Here is a 16,953-nt window from a genome sequence, read left to right as displayed (position 1 = left end):
TCTTACTGTAACATCATTCCACCAAAAGACACACAGCAGGTGGGCTGGTGAAATTATTTCTGCACTTTCAGGCAGCAATGGACCAGTGGGACAGCCAGTGGTGCAAGATAAACCAAACAGACCAAAAGACTACTGCAACAACTCTAAAAATTATGAATCACAGCCCACAACATACCTCAACCTAAACAGGGTGACTTCTTGCTTTTAAAAGAGCTTTAAATAGAACCAAGAAGCTTTTGATACACATAATTTCTCCACATTATTATAGCAAGAAACATAAAAATTACAAATTGAATGAGAGAAAATAATCATTTGACCTTAACAATAAGTTAACCAAATGTTCAAATTATCTGATACAGATTTTAAAGTAGCTATCATAAAATGTTTTAGGAATCAGAATCTCTAGAAAAAAAATAGGTTGAAAGCAAAAGGATATTGTGTGTGTGTGTGTGTGTGTGTGTGTGTGTGTGTGTGTGTGTGTATTAACAGAAACATTAAAAAGCTTGAGTGGGTTTAACAATACCAACTAAATGGATTTTGAAATAAGGAATTTTAAAACAGTAAGAGAGAGACATTTTGCAATAATAAATGTGCCAATTTATCAAGAAGATAACAAATTTTAAATTCAAATATATTAAAACAACAGAGCTTCAAAATCCAAAAATCAAAAATTGACAGAATGGAAAGGGACAAAAACTGCAACAATAATAGTTGAAGATTTCAATATCCCACTAGAATAATGGATAGAACAACTATGCAGATGATTATAATATAAATAGTTGAAGAACACTATAAACCAACTAGACCTAACAGACGTCTAGTAAATACCCAATTACAAGAGACCACAAATTTCTCTCAAGTACACATGTGGAATGTTCTCCGAGATAGACCATATGCTAGGTCAAAAAGAATGAATTAATTAACACATTTGGGGCAAGTTGAGATCTTGGTCAATCTCACAATTTGATCTGTATTCAGAAAGTCATTGTGTATGAACTCAGTTTCAGTCTTGGCATCCACAAACTCTAGCATTAGTTACTAAAAAATTAATAGATATTGTTGATTTATATCTCATCATTGTTCAAATTATTACTAATGCTTAATAATAATAAATTGAGTGAATTAGGTAAAGTTACTGTAAACAACTTTACTGAACATTACCCAGACTACTAGGATTGGGGATGCACTTTACAGACTCTCTTCTGGATCAGACTTGCGTTTGCATTATTTCAGTCTACCCAAGCCACTGCCTTGTTATGAGACATAACAGATAGCTTTCCAAAAAGAAAGCAGATTGACCCATTGAAAATTTCACTGAAAAACACCTCAAATTCTGTCTTCCTGACAGAAAGCCCCCTGTGCAGCTACAATGCACCAGATGAGTTCAAGTACATACTGTCAGTAGGAAAGGAATCAGCAGTAATATAAAATTTAGAAGAAAAAAGTTACATCTTCCCAAAGGCATATTCAAATACCAAGTATAGAGAAAGAATGAGATGCTAAAGAGACAGCATGAAGTAGTGAGCAGGGAGGTACCACTTTGCCAATATCAAAGTTTGAATGTTCCAAAGATAAGGCTTTGATGAGATCAAGGCAGATAATAGTAGCCTCTGGATATACTTACAAAAAACACATAGTAGAAAAGCAGTGGTTGAATATGACTTTTCAACCACACAAATAAATTGTCAATAAAGAGAGTGTATATAGAGGCCAACAACTTCTAAACAAACACACACACAGTCGGAATAAATCTACATAAATGATATACATGAAAACATTGTATGTGTGAAAAACAGAGTACCTTTAATGAAAATTTAGACATTTTCCCAAATGGAAATGGTTAAGATTGTATTCAATTATAACAGTAACATAGATCAAATGAATATTTTTCTAAATGGTTGGACACTCAGGCAATTCCATTAAAAAAGGTCTGCTGATGCATGGTAGTCTAAGATTCAGTAGCCATTACTGAACAGACAAGGACATTCTTATTATGGATTAATGCAGGAGGTACATGTGGTGCCTCATCAGAGAATATCCTGAACAGATGAGCATCTAGAACTTCTCAGTAGAAGCCAGAAGACCAGTATCTTCCATAGCAGCATGGGCGGTAGCAGGCATAGTCATAGCCACTGTAGCCACAGCCACCGTAGCCACATCCATAGCCACATCCCAGGCCACCATAGCCATAGCCCAGGCCACCACAGTAGTTGTTGTAGAAGCTCATGATGTGAGAAGGCTCAGTCGAAGGGCAGAGTCAGTTTCTAGGGTTTTATGTTTATAATCTGCCCAGGGCCTTATATACTTATGGAGTAGTATATGGGGCAAACCACAGGCTCTCTTGTATTCATGTTTCAAACTAATTGTTGTTAAAATTATCTCAAGTATTCCTCCTAACCAGTATATCCAAGCCAAAACAACTCTGTTTTGTGTCATGATGCTTATCATGAAATCATATGCCTTTAATAAAAGATCCATTTCCTAATTTGGTGGCTTGTTTATCCCAGATTCCAAATTTAAACTGTGTTACTAGCTACCATGAGATTGTATAACCCATACAGATTCTACCTGTTGAAAATCTTATTTTCATTTAATATCTACCTTCTATGTGTATATATGAAGCCTTAGGAATAAAAGGGTTGCTTTAACAGGAAAGAGAAGAATGGAAATTTTGTGGGACAGAAGACATGGTCAGCAGGATTCACTTGTAAAACATTGAATAATTCAGTCTTATCACTTTTTGAGGAGTAATATATTTACTTCCCTTTGGGTTAGACCTTACATAAACATGTATCTATAATTCTACATATGACACAAAACTAGGGAAAGACCCTGAAGTTTAACCCCATTAGTTAATCCTGGATGTATAGGAAAGGAAGGAGTCATTCTATCAGAAATCTAAGTTTAAAAATGATCCCAGAAACTCTCAGTGTTTTATTGATGTGATGTACCCTCTGATATGTCATGCTCAAAAAGGCACATCTCTTTTGGCTTTCTGCTGAAATGTATAACCTCAGCATGCATATGAGAAAACTTCAAACAAACCCAAATTGAGAATATTCTGCTAAATATCTGATCAATATCTTTAAAATTGTCAAGGCCATGACACTCAAGGAAAGAAGTGTAAAAGAGAAACTGGCACTAATTGGAAGAGAAAAAATAATACGCAACCAAAGGCAATGTGATTGGATCCTGAAACAACAACAACAAAAAGATAAAAAGGAAAAAAAATAAAATAAGAATTCATAGTTAAGAGTGTGGTACAAGGTTGACTTTATTGGTTTGATAAAAGTACTATGAAAGATGTTAAGGTTGGGGATATTGAGTAATGAGTTTATGAGAGTTTTTTTTAATATTTTCATAACTTTATGCAAATCTAAAATCATTTTAAAATATGAGATTCAAAAGGAAAACATAACTACTCTTCCATTTATTGAGCTGAATATCTATGATGTCTTTCATACATCAAACTTTTTAAAGAACCAACTGTACACTGGGCACTATTATAAGCACTGGGAATGGAGCAGTGAATATGACAGATGAAGTCACTATTTTTATGGAGCATATATTCTGGATCACGCTGGGTCAGGCAATTCAAGACAGACAAAGATTTAAAAATGAATATTTTCTGATACTGATGTGGGTATATAAATATTTAATGAAGGTGAATTAGGGGAAATTAAAAGAGTTATTGATGAGGGATTACATAACACTGTGTGGTCAAGAAAAGGCTGTCTGAGAGAACTAAGAGAGAAGGTGAGATATTTTTGTTATTACTTCAAGAGCTCAAGGGCGGAGAGTTTATGGCGGAAACAACAAGGTCATTTTGAGGCGCTGAAATGCGACTAAGTTCTGTGAATCATAATGGAGAGGAAGGGCTGGGCCATGTGGCTATGTTTTCTAAACCTTGGGTTGACAGATGTAACAAATGAAAATGCAAGACATCTAGTTAAATCTAAATGGTCGATAAACAAACTATTTTAGCTTAAATATTCCCCTTGCAAGCTTTTGGAAATTCAATATTCTGAATTTTGAAATTCAACATTCTGAAATTGAAGTTTAATGGCATGCTTGGTGTCTACTCTAGCCATTCTAATGTGGGAAGACTTTGAAGGATTTTCAAAAGGAAGGTCACAACCTGATTTATGCCAAGCATGCTTTGAGATGTAGAAAAAATAATGAAGCAGGCTGAGTAGTATAGAGAGCCTTGAATGCAATTTGTCTTGTTAAATTTCTAATGACTATTAATCCATGGAGATAAGGGTTAATTTGAAGACACACACACACACACATATATGTAATATATAATATATATGAAAAATATAATATATGAAAATATGTAATATACATGAAAAATATATGAAAATGAGATATATAATATATATTAAATATATGTGGAAAAAATAAGATTGAAATTAACACTGATTGAGAAAAAGAATGTATCCAAGTGCGATCCATCTACAGGTTTAGCTAGAGACTATATGTGTAGCAAACACATAGCTGGGCACTCTATCAGTTGAGGGAAAAATCTGAGAAGAGAAAAGAGAAGATACTCAAAAGAAGCAGCTGCTGAGGTTGGAACTGAACCAAAGCTGTGTTTGTAAGGTGATGCTAAAGATTGGAGTCTTTTAGGAATGAAAAGAGTTTGGTGGATCTAAAAGTACTCAGAGGCTGAGTAAATTGAACATTTGACTTCTTAGATAGGGCAAGACTGAAGTCTTGATCTCTGCAAGGGCATCTCAGTTAGAGCAGTGGAGGCCAGAGAACAAAAAATAAGAACAGAGAGGTAAAGGAATATCAAAATGCCTCCATGGGTATAAATACACTTGTGATGTTTTGCTATGAAGTAGAATATGACAATGGGGATTACTTTGAAGGTCATGAAGAGTGAAATTAGGCTTGTTTTACCCTTGATTTTGGAATATACTTGAGAATCAAGTATATTCAGAATAACACACCAGATAGAATAGGGGGAAAAATGATGCAGTGCAAAGCTCTCACTGCTATGATCAGAGAGGGTAACTCAGTTTTCAAAAGAACCAAATTAATTCCTGGATGTAACCTTAAGGAGAAAAAGTATAATGAATGTTGAAATTAGGAAAATTGAGCTGCATAGAAACAATGTATTCTATTTTTTAATCAAATACATAAAAAGCCTAGGTTAGTAATAGTATTAAAAAAACTGATAGAGTTATGGCTTACCAAATTTAGCCATGTTATAACAACTTACATATCCTTGAAGGAGAAGAATTATTATATCAACTAGTTTTTACTAAAAACTTGTGATTGATTGACTTGGCACTGTGGGAGATGAAGCTACTGCTAATTTCTATATGAGAAATTTGAAGATGTCCTCTGCTTATCGCATCTCAATTCAGTAATGAATTAAATGTTACAATAAGATATTTACTTTAAAAAAATGCACCAACCAAGAACACATGGAAATATATTCAAAAACACATGTCGTTGAACAGATGAGTGTGTTGATCTGATCTTTAGCATGAAGACATTTTTATGTATCATTAAGATGTTATTTCCTCTTGATTCATTTGAAATGGTTACCATATTAGATGAATTAGTAATTGAAAATATCAATGTCCATGTTTTGATGATCTACAGAGACAGTTGGTTAAAATGCAGAGGATGTCTAATTTCTTAAACCATCTTCACTGCAATGTAAACCAGCCCCAAATTCCACTCTCTAAATCCAGCCTAAGGTTACCCTGAGAGACATATAAAAATAATATTTTGACTAAGAACTATCATTGTATATCAGAAATCCTTGTTCTATTTGAATAATGCTGCTTTCCACATTCATTTTCTTAAAGATAGAGAAATATTCTTCCTGATTATAACACTACCAACATTTTTCTTTGGCTGCCCAAAATGATGAGTTATCACATTGATTTCAAGGAAGGTAGTTGTAATTCAAGGGTTATGCAAGAAAGTTCAGCATGCCAGGTTATAGAGTGTACTGACTGGATATACTGAGAAAGGAATAGTTCTCTGTCTAATTCATTGTTAACACAAGTACATAATGTTAATGCAGTTGAATAGTTACCTAGAATATTAACTAATAATTATATATACAATTAGGGAAAAAAGAAATACGGAAATTGGATTCCAAAGAATGAATTCTATTTTCATGTCCTTTAGTAGAAGCTGAACATAAATGAAAATTCCACACATTGGTGAAAGTAGGAAAGTAGAAGGCATTTTGTTCAGAACTGATTCTCTTGAAATTTTAATGAGTAAAAATATTATCAAGACTATGGGCATGAAAGATACATAGAAAAGACACTAAATCCCTGGAGAAAGCAATAATTTAGATCAAGAGAGAAGAAAAATTTATCATTCAAAAGGAATTTTTTTAAATGTTATAAAATAGTAACATTCTTGAGGGACAAAAGTCTAAAAAATACCACCTTTCTTGATATAAAAGATGGTACCAGGAGGTTAAAATGAACGTGTAATTTTGGACATGTCTGCGTAGCTGTGAGTGGATGCCTCCTTCATTCAAAACCTCAATTGTATAAGAGGAGTCCAAACTGAGAAACCAAGACAGCAAGCTCCCTGAATTTCTCTCAAGCTTTATCTTATGGCTGAGGAACAACAAACTAATTAGATTAGTCATAAAGTTTGGCAACGTCATGAAGGTGTGGTGGGTCATACCCACACTGAGGACATATAAAAGGCCCTCTGCAGGGAGACATGTCCACCCTGAAGTGACACTTCTACTCTCCATCTCTACCCAAGGACAACCTCAACCCAACACCAACACCATGTGCGGCTACTACGGAAACTACTATGGGGGCCGTGGCTATGGCTGCTGTGGCTACAGAGGCCTGGGCTGCGGCTATGGGTCCTGCTATGGCTGTGGCTTCCGCAGACTGGGCTGTGGTTATGACTGTGGCTATGGGTGTGGCTCTGGCTACGGCTCTGGCTTTGGTTACTACTATTGAGGACGCCATGGAAGACTCTCATCCTCTACACCTGGACCTCAGGATTCCCCATTCTGAACCTCTCATGTTCTGTGCCTCTCCCTTGGGTGATGATTACCCTGCATCATGGAAGTCTAATATGGTCTGTTGTTGACCTACCGTTCAACCTACAAATTCCCTGAATTTACCTCAAGAAGTATGAGATGGTGAAATTCACCTGTGACCTCAGAGTTCTGCTTTTGTCAGGATGATGGTGTCAAGCAACTGCCTTGACTTTCATGTTGGAGCTTGTTTCTCTGTTGACCTAATAAACTTGTTCAATCTAAACAGAAACCCTGGTTTTACGTCAGTTATTTGATGTCCAACATCACTTACAAACAGTGTTTTGGCAGAATTTCGTTCCTTGTGGTTGTATAACTGAGGGCCTCAGTGTTGACTGTTGGTGGGATGCCTCTGCAGGCTGTCTGCTGTAGGCCACCTTCAGCTCCAGGAGGCTGCCTGTAGTTCCTTACCATGTTGGTTCTCAGATACAGTTGTTTGCTTTCTCTAAGCCAGGAAGGGAGAGGAAGCTACTCCAGCAAGATGGGAGCTACAATCCCATGCAATTTTATGTAACAGAATCACATACATACAATCACATATATTTTATTACTTTTGTCATATTTTGTTGTTAGAAGTAAATAACAAATCTTGTCCACACTCAAGATGAGGGCATCACTAGGGTGTTGATATCAAGAGGCAGAAATCATGAAGACACTTTAATAATCTGCCCGACACATGCATTGATAGCAATACAAGTTTCCCTCATTTGCAGTGCTAGGGAACCATCTATAGAACATCAAATTATTCTACATCTGAAGATTTGGTAGAACTTCCCTGAAAAATTATCTGGACCTGGAATATTTTGTGTTGTATTTCTAAGGTTTTTTGTTGCTGTTGCTTGTTGTAAGGAAATCGGTCTGTTTATATTTTCTAAATGTAACGGTGTCAAGTTTGGTAATCTGTATTCCTTTATGAAATTATCCTCTTCATCTAGGTTTCCAAATGTATTACCTTAAAGATCTGCAAATTTGATTCATATGAATTTTAAAACATCTTGTTTCCATATTTATTTTCCTTTTATTATTTCTTACTTAGTTTATGCTTCTTTTTCTTTGATTATGGTCAAATTGATTAAATTAATTAGCAAGTGATTTATAAATGTCAAACTTTGGAAATAGTAGCATTTTGAATCATTTTAAAAGTCTAACTTTTAGTAGCTTCTACTTTATTAATTTATGCTTATGTCTATTTATTACTTCCTTCCTTGCCGTTTCTTTGGTTTGCACTTCACTGTTGTTTATGAATTTTTTTTTAACCTGGGGTACTAACTTATTTGTGTTATTTCTTTCATTTTCACTGACAGAAGTGTTCAGTGCTATGCATTTTTCTCTAATTACTGCTTGAAGTTTTCTTGCAGATTCTAAGTACTATTATCATTACCATTATTTATCTGAAATTCTACAATCTCATCTTGTATTTTCTCTTTCAGCTGAGAATTGTTTAATCAAAGATTTACTCTCCAGGTGAACAGGATTCTCTGTCTTTTGATTTTGTTAGCAATTTCTAGTTTTAAAGCATAACAGAAAATGTGTTCAGCAGTATTTAAACACTACCAATTTAAAAACTCCCAATAATTTTTCTGACCTAATATATGATAAAGTTTTGTGTACTATCTATGAAAGCTTGAGAAGAAGGGTTGTTCTCTACTAATTCTATAGAGGTGAGTATACATCCTTGAAAACTAATTAAACTAATTAATTAAATTTTTAAATTTTCTCTCTTTTTACTTATTTTTTTCTTTTTGATTTGTTTTTTATGAGAGTGAATATTAAAATTGTACATTATTACTAGTGTGTTTCTATGTTTACTTGATATATATATATGCATTCTTCATAAGATTAGTTTCAGTTTTTAGTACATTAATAAAATATGCAGAAGTGTAATATATCTATTGTCAGTATGGCTTTGGAGAAAAATATTGGTGTTAAATTCCTAGCCTACTGCCATTTCCTTCCATTACGCATAAGTATGGTTTATGAAAATTTAATAGAATTTACAACTGAAGACCTCTTAGTCCATATTGTTCCTTTTGCATTTGTAATTTTAATTATAAATTCATTTTCTTTATCAGTTACAGTGCTATTCTGATTTATTTGATTCAGTGTTGGTAATTTGTGTATTTAAAAGAAAATTTCCATTTAATTTATGTTGTGGAATTTATAGGCAAAATATTCTTCATAATATCCACTAATTTTTGGAGCCAATAGGATCTAAAAGATGCTGCTTCTTTTATTTCTCAGATTGATAATTTGTATTGTCTCTTCAAAATTCTTTATCCATTTTTCTAGATTTTATCAGTTTGATCTGTTCAAAGAGCCTTCTTTGAGTATTATTGATATTCCTATAGTTTATTCTTTTTCTATTGAATTGATTCCACTCATGTCTTTATTTTTCCTTCATTCTTTTTATTTTATATTTAAATTTCTTTTCCTTTATAGATTTTTAACAAAGCTTAGAGCACTGATTTTTAAAATGTCCTTTTTCTCCTAACATAACTAAAGGTATAAATTTACGTCTAATTCTTTATTGATAAGTCGACATTTGTTAAATTGCATTTCTTTAGTAGTTACTAAAATATTTTTCAATGCCTCATGTGATTTCTTCTTTACTTCATATGTTATTTAGAGGCAGTTATGTCCAAATTCAGGAAGTCTCTGCCTTATGTAAGTAAGACTCTCCTATCCCATCCAAGAGCCATCTTGGCAGTGAGAGAGACAGGTGGGAAATCTTACTGTCCCACTACTCCATCAAAAGACATAGAGGACATGGGCTGGTGAAATTCTTTCTGTTCTTTCAGGCAGCAATGGCAGGGACCAGTGGGACAACCAGTGGTCAGGATAAACCAAACAGACCAAAAGAACACTGCAACAACTCTGAAAATTATGAATCATAGCTCACAAGAACCATGTGTTAAATCTAAACATGGTGACTTCCTGCTTTAAAAATAAAAAAAGATTTAAGTAGAACCAAGATGCCTTTAATACACAACATTTCTCTTATACTATCATGCCAAGAAATAAGAAAATTAAAACCCAATGAGAAATATAATCAACTGCAATTAACACAAAGTTTATCGAATATTCAAATTATTGACACAGATTTTAGAGTAGCCATCAGAAAAATATTTCAATAATCTAATTCGCTTGAAAAAATTTATTTATTTGCAAACAGTAACCATTAGAAAGCTAGAGTGGATATAAGAATACCAGATTAAATAGACATTGTAATACAAAAAAATTTAATAAAGAAAGAAGAATATATTGTAATGATAAATGTGGCAATCTATCAGGAAGAAACAATAATTTTAAATTCAAATGTACTTAACAACAGAGCTCCACTATACACAAATCAAAAAATTGACAGAATGAAAAGGGAAAGATTGCAATAATAAAAGTTGTAGGTTTCAATATTCCACTTTGAATAATGAATAGAACAACTATACAGAAAATTGTAATATAAATAGTTGAAGAACTCTATAAACCACCTAGGCCTAGCACAGTCTAGTGTATAGCCAGCAACAAGAGAACACAAATTTCTCTCAAGTACACGTGTAGAATGTTCTCCAAGATAGACCATACGTTAGGTCAGAAATAATGAATTAATTTTAAAAAACTGAAATCATACATAGTCCCATGTATAGTCTGTCTTCAACTGATGAGGGAAGACATCTACATAATTATCCCCCATAGATCCTTCCAGAAAACATGCATTTTGGCCTGTCTCATAATCTGACCCCTGTTCAGAAAGTAATTGTGTATGGACTTACTTTCAGTCTTAGGTACTCTAAATTCTAACATTAATTACTAAAAATTCACAGATACTATTGATTTCTATTTTATCATCGTTGAGATTATTACTAATACTTAATGATAATAAATAGAGTGAAATAAGTAAAGTTACTATGAACAGCTTTTTGAACATTACTCAGACTACCAGAATCAGAGATACAATTTGCAGCCTATATTCTACGTCAGATTTATGTTTGCATGATTTTAGTCTACCAGAGCCACTGCCTTGTTATGAAGCATAACAGATCTCTTTCCAAAAGACAAGCAGAGACTGACCCTTGAAAATTTCATTGAAAATGGCCTTGATTCTGTAGCTTCCTGTGACAATGTGAGAATGACAAAAAGCCCCCTGTGCAGCTACAATGCATGAGATGGATTCAAGTGCATATTGTCAGTGAGGAAGGGAACAGGCAGTAATATAAAATTGAGAAGGAAAAATTATATCCTCCCAGAGGCATATTCAAATATCAAGTAACAGGAAAGGATGAGATAATAAAAAATAGCATTACATGGTGAGAAGAAAGGTGACATCTTGCTGATGTCCTTAATCAAAGTTTGGAGGTTTCAAAGATAAGCCTTCTTGAGATTGAGGCAGACAATAGTAGACCTTGTATATCCTCACAGAAAACACAAACAGAAAATCACCTGTTGAATATAACCTTTCATCCACACATATAAATTGTCAGCTTAGAGAGTGAAAGACCAGCCATCTCACACACAACTCACACACACTCATACAATCACAAGAAATCTACATAAATAAATATTCATGAAAATATTATAGATGTGAAAAATGAAGTATCTTTAGTGAAAAATCAATTTAGACAGTTTCCCAAATGGAAATGGTTAAGATTGTATTCAATTAGTAACATAGATCTAATGAATATTTTTCTAAGTGGTTGGACACTCAGGCAATTCTGTCAAAAAAGGTCTGCTGTTGCATGGTACTCTAAGCTTCAGTAGTCATTACTGAACAGACAAGGACATCCTTATTACAATTAGTGAACGAGGTACACATGGTGCCTCATCAGAGAACATCCTGAACAGATAAGCATCTAGAATTTCTCAGTAGAAGCCAGAAGACCAGTATCTTCCATAGCAGCATGGGCGGTAGGTAGCAGGCATAGCCATAGCCACCGTAGCCACATCCATAGCCACATCCCAGGCCACCATAGCCATAGCCCAGGCCACCACAGTAGTTGTTGTAGAAGCTCATGATGTGAGAAGAAGTCTCAGTCAAAGGGCAGAGTCAGTTTCTAGAGTCTTAAATTTATAATCTGCACAGGGCCCTATATACCAACAGAGTGTTATGTGGGGCAAACCTAAATTACTGTTGGACTCATATTTTAAACTCATTAGCATGAAGACCATCTCAGGAATTCTTCAAAACCAATATATCCAAGCCAAGACAACTCTGTTGTGTGTCACGATGCCTATCATGAGATCATGTGCCTTTAATGAGAGAGTCTTCTCCTAATTTGGTGGCTTGTTTATTCTAGATTCCAAATTTAAACTATATTCTAGCTGCCATGTGACCATATAACTCATGTAGAGTTTTCTTGTTGAAAATCTTAGTTTCATTCAATAATCTCCTCCTTCTATCTGCATATATGCAGCCTTGGGAATAAAAGTGTGGCTTCAAAGTAGAAAAGGACAGTGGAAATTTATGGAGAAGACATGGTAGAAGATATGTGGAAGACAGAGATGACATGGCAGGGTTCAGTTGTAAATACTTGAGTGATTAGTTTATTTTATTAATTTTGTAGAGCAGTATTATTCACTTCCATTTATACTGTGTATATATATATGTGTGTGTATATATATATATATATATATATATATATATATATATATATATATATATATGATGTTGTAAATGAACAAAAACCATGATACAGTCCCTGTAGTTTAAATCCATGAACTATGATTATAACAGAAGTAGAAGGATTTATCCTATTAGTAAGTTGAACTTAATCTATTTCAGAGACTGTCAAAGATTTACTGACATTGTCTACCCACTGTTACAACACTGTAAATAGATACGTCTCTTTTGGCACTTTGCACAAAATGCATAACCTCAACATTGTTATGAGAAAACAGACATGACAAAATAGAGGAACATACTACAAAACTTTCAACTCTTTGAAATTGTTAATGCCATAAAAGTTAAAGACTGACAAACTGTCACTAATTGATGGAGGCTAAAGGTATGACAACCAAAAGCCATGTGGGATCTTGCATTGGACACTGGAATAGAAAAACGGAAATTCGTGGAAAAATACGGAATTCAAATAATGTGTATAGATTACTTAAGAATATTGTACCAGGCTAATTTCTTAATTTATTCTTGGTCTTGGAAGATGCTAACATAGAAATAATTGATTAAATGGTATAAGAGTATATGCTATATATTCTTGGAACTTTTGACAATTCTAACATCACTTCAGAATAAGAAAGTTAGAATTATTTTTATATAATCCTTGATTGCATTTATTTGGTCAGTTATTAAATTCTTTCATACATCAAACTTTCAGAATCAATTGTATGTTCGGCAATGTTATCTGCATGGAGGATGGAGCCGTGAACAGGACAGAAAAGGTTTCTATTGTCATGAAGCTTATCATCTGAAATGTGCAAGTGCAGAAAATGCAGGCAAAGATCTGAAAGCAAATTCTCAAAGTGAATGATATAATTAATTTCTGATAGAGTTGAGTCTATTTAAATGTTAAATTAAGGCAAAATAAGGCAATTTTAAGAAGTATTGGTGAGAGTTTACTTCAGAAGGGATGGTCAGGGAAATTCTCTGAGAGATCCAAGGAAACAGAGAATTCTAGCCGTTGTGCTGTTACTTGCAAGGGTCAGTAACTCAAATGTAGCAGCTTTAAGTTGGAAACAAACTTGGCACATCTGAAGAGCAGAGAGGCCATTGACTTTTGTGTACCATAAGGAGACGAATAGTGTTACAAGACGTACTCATAGAGGTGATCAAGGCTATAACGGGGTAAACCATAAAGGCTGTGCTTCCTATGGTGTGCGTTGCCAGACACAGCGAATACAAATACTGAACACTCAGATACACTTGATTTTCAGAGAAACATTTTTTGTACAGGTGTAGCCTATGAAATGTTTGGAAAATTGGATATTCTGAGTTTCAGAGTTTTGAAATTGAAATTTAACTGGTGTCTTGTGTAGTCTAGGACCCTTAATGTGGAAAGTAACGGACAATCACTAGGAGGGTCCATCTCTGATTTATATCTTGCATGCTTTACGATGTAGGAAAAAAGATGGGGGAAATGTTTGGGGATGTGAAGAGTCACGAACTCAGTTTCAGTTTGTAAAATTTTTGATGAAAACTAACAATCTAAGAAGACATCAGCAGATCATTTGGGTAAATATCAGACTTTGTTTTGCACAAAATAATGTTTTATGGCTACTTGAATCAAATACTAACCCCTGAAAAGAAACCCGTCAGTTATAGTCTTTTATATACTGAGTGAGGCAAATTAGTCACACCAATTTCAGGTGATATTTTAAGAACTTAAATAATCTTGAGGAAGCTGGATCATCATGTTATTGAGTGATTTTTCTTTTTTTACTGGAAACTTATTCTAAGTTATCACTTGATTGACTTGATTTTGTGATAGTTGAGGCTACCTTTATTTTCTGTATGGGAAATTTGAAAATGATAGAGTGATGATTTGTAGTTCTAATAATGAAATTTTAATGAAAATGATTTAAAGGTTTTTTGTAATTCTAATATTTGAATTCAGCAAATGGTGAATAAAAGTCACAAGACTGTATCTATTGTACAAACAAACAAACAAAAAAACCCCTACTGAATATACACATGGAAAAAGCATTCAAAAACACATACTGAATGAACAGATGAATGTGTTTGGTCAGATCCTCAGTATGAAAACATTCTGCTTTACTAAGAAGGATGTTTTGAGTTATTAGATATACTTCTCAGGAGAGATGAACTGGAAAATTTTAAAAGTCTTGTAGCTTCATTCTTTTGATCTCCAGAGGAGAATTGGCTAAAATATAGGGGGTGTCCTACATCTGCTATTCTCTGTCCCTTTCTAAGGTTACGAGAAGATGTAAAGATAACATTTTGACTCAGAAATATCAATAGTATAACAGAAACCTACTGATAGATTACACATGTATTTGTGGATAATGCCACCTCACCACATGCATTCTCTTAAAGACACAAAGTACATTTTAACTAATATGAACTAGTCTCACTTTTCTAGTGCCTCACAATGGGAGGGGTTATAACACAAATTTGAAAAAAGACAGGAATAATGCTAGGACTATGCAAGAGAACTCACTGTAGGACTATGGAACAGCACTCAGTGTGACTGGTACAATGTGAGTCATGACTGAACATACTGATTAAAACACAGACCTCTGTTTAGTACGTTGATAAATGTAGATATGTGATGTTACCCTATTGGCCATTTAGAATATAGTTCTAATATTAATGTGAAAACTAACTAATTTGCATGAAGGTATACTCAATTTAGAAAAACAAGTGGAAAGTGGAGAAACTGGATTTCAAAGACTCACTTCTGTTTTGCCGTCCACCAGCAGAAATTGAACAATAAGTGTTTGGACTCATCAGCATAAGTAAAAAAGTACAATACATCTTGCTCACACTGGTTTTTTGGGGGAAATTTTAATTAGTTGGATTATTATCAACATCATGATGATGAGACATACACTATGGTGTCAATATCAAAACGTAATTGAATCCTTGAAGGAGGTACTCAGTTTGGATCAAAAAGAAAATTCCACAACTCAGAAGGACTATTAGTCTGATGAAGAAAAATTTAATGAAACTTGGGCCAAGAGCAAATAAGAGTATGGTTAAAAAATGTCATCTCTGTGATATAAAGAATGGTTCCAGGAAGTTAAAATGAACGTGTAATTTTGGGCCTGAATGCATAGATGTGAGTGGGTAGCTCCTTTATTCAAACCTCAGTGGCATAAGAGGAGACCAAACTGAGAAACCAAGACAGCAAGCTCCCTGAATTTCTCTGAAGCTTTATCTTATGGTTTAGGAACAACAAACTAATTAGATTAGTCATAAAGTTTGGCAACGTCATGAAGGTGTGGTGGGTCACACCCACACTGAGGACATATAAAAGGCCCTCTGCAGGGAGACATGTCCACCCTGAAGTGACACTTCTACTCTCCTTCTCTACCCAAGGACAACCTCAACCCAACACCAACACCATGTGTGGCTACTACGGAAACTACTATGGGGGCCGTGGCTATGGCTGCTGTGGCTACAGAGGCCTGGGCTGCGGCTATGGGTCCTGCTATGGCTGTGGCTTCCGCAGACTGGGCTGTGGCTATGGCTTTGGCTCCCACTCTCTCTGTGGCTGTGGCTATGGGTGTGGCTCTGCCTATGGCTCTGGCTTTGGCTACTACTATTGAGGACGCCAAGGAAGACTCTCATCCTCTACACCTGGACCTCAGTATTCCCCAGTTCTGAACCAATAAATTCGGAGCCTTTTGAGGACTTGCCTTCTGATGTCCTCTGCATCTGATACACCAACTCTTTCTTTTCTGTATTTAACTCCTAAAACATGGGAGAATTGAAATTTTCATGAGAACTCCCACATGATCTCTTATTAAAACAATACTGTCACAGATTCTGCCTTTAGATTTTCATGCACGACTCATTTCTCTATCTTCTCAATAAACCTTTTCAATTTGGAAGAATAAGCCTATTTTTTTCATTTAATGTGCAGTATTTATATTTTTGGTTTCTTTTTTTTCCTGTTTTTAATTCAAGGAAGCAATTGTCTTATCTATGGGATATCTTCTTTTTATTTTTCTATTTCAGTTGCTCTGTCAAATCCTGAGTTCTGACATTAAGATAGCAACAATCTTTATAGATGTCTGTTTTACAATCTGCATTTTTTAAAAGGTTTGAGTATTGAAGCATAATTCCTGCTTCTAATTTTTGGGTTTGGCATACCTAAGCAAGAAATGTTTCTCATGCTCGTCCAGCTCAAGAAGTTGAGAATGTCAAATCTACCCTGGCCGGTCCCCTCCTAACCTTAATATGCCTTGCTATGTTTTAAAATTTTGTTTTTTAAAGGTGACAT

At 34.5% G+C, this 16,953-nt stretch overlaps 3 protein-coding genes across 3 annotated transcripts; 1 reads left to right on the top strand and 2 right to left on the bottom strand.

Moving 5' to 3' along the window:
- Positions 1-1,953: 1,953 nt before the first annotated feature.
- On the bottom strand, positions 1,954-2,227 carry LOC116662721 (keratin-associated protein 20-2-like). Its single transcript, XM_032476821.1, has one exon. It carries the CDS (start codon positions 2,225-2,227, stop codon positions 2,066-2,068), a length of 162 nt encoding a protein of 53 aa, XP_032332712.1. The 3' UTR covers positions 1,954-2,065.
- Positions 2,228-6,403: 4,176 nt separating this feature from the next.
- Positions 6,404-16,561, top strand: LOC116662716 (keratin-associated protein 6-5-like). The gene is made up of 2 exons (XM_032476801.1): positions 6,404-6,900; positions 16,191-16,561. The coding sequence occupies exons 1-2, from the start codon at positions 6,651-6,653 to the stop codon at positions 16,274-16,276; spliced, it is 336 nt and encodes a 111-aa protein (XP_032332692.1). The 5' UTR covers positions 6,404-6,650; the 3' UTR covers positions 16,277-16,561.
- LOC116662718 (keratin-associated protein 22-1-like) lies at positions 11,613-12,100 on the bottom strand. The gene has a single exon (XM_032476809.1). It carries the CDS (start codon positions 12,045-12,047, stop codon positions 11,859-11,861), a length of 189 nt encoding a protein of 62 aa, XP_032332700.1. The 5' UTR covers positions 12,048-12,100; the 3' UTR covers positions 11,613-11,858.
- Positions 16,562-16,953: the final 392 nt, after the last annotated feature.

This window comes from Camelus ferus, chromosome 1, assembly GCF_009834535.1.
Source record: "Camelus ferus isolate YT-003-E chromosome 1, BCGSAC_Cfer_1.0, whole genome shotgun sequence".
Taxonomy (NCBI): domain Eukaryota; kingdom Metazoa; phylum Chordata; class Mammalia; order Artiodactyla; family Camelidae; genus Camelus; species Camelus ferus.
Note: the sequence above shows the minus strand (reverse complement) of the source record. Positions and strands in the feature narration are given on the sequence as shown.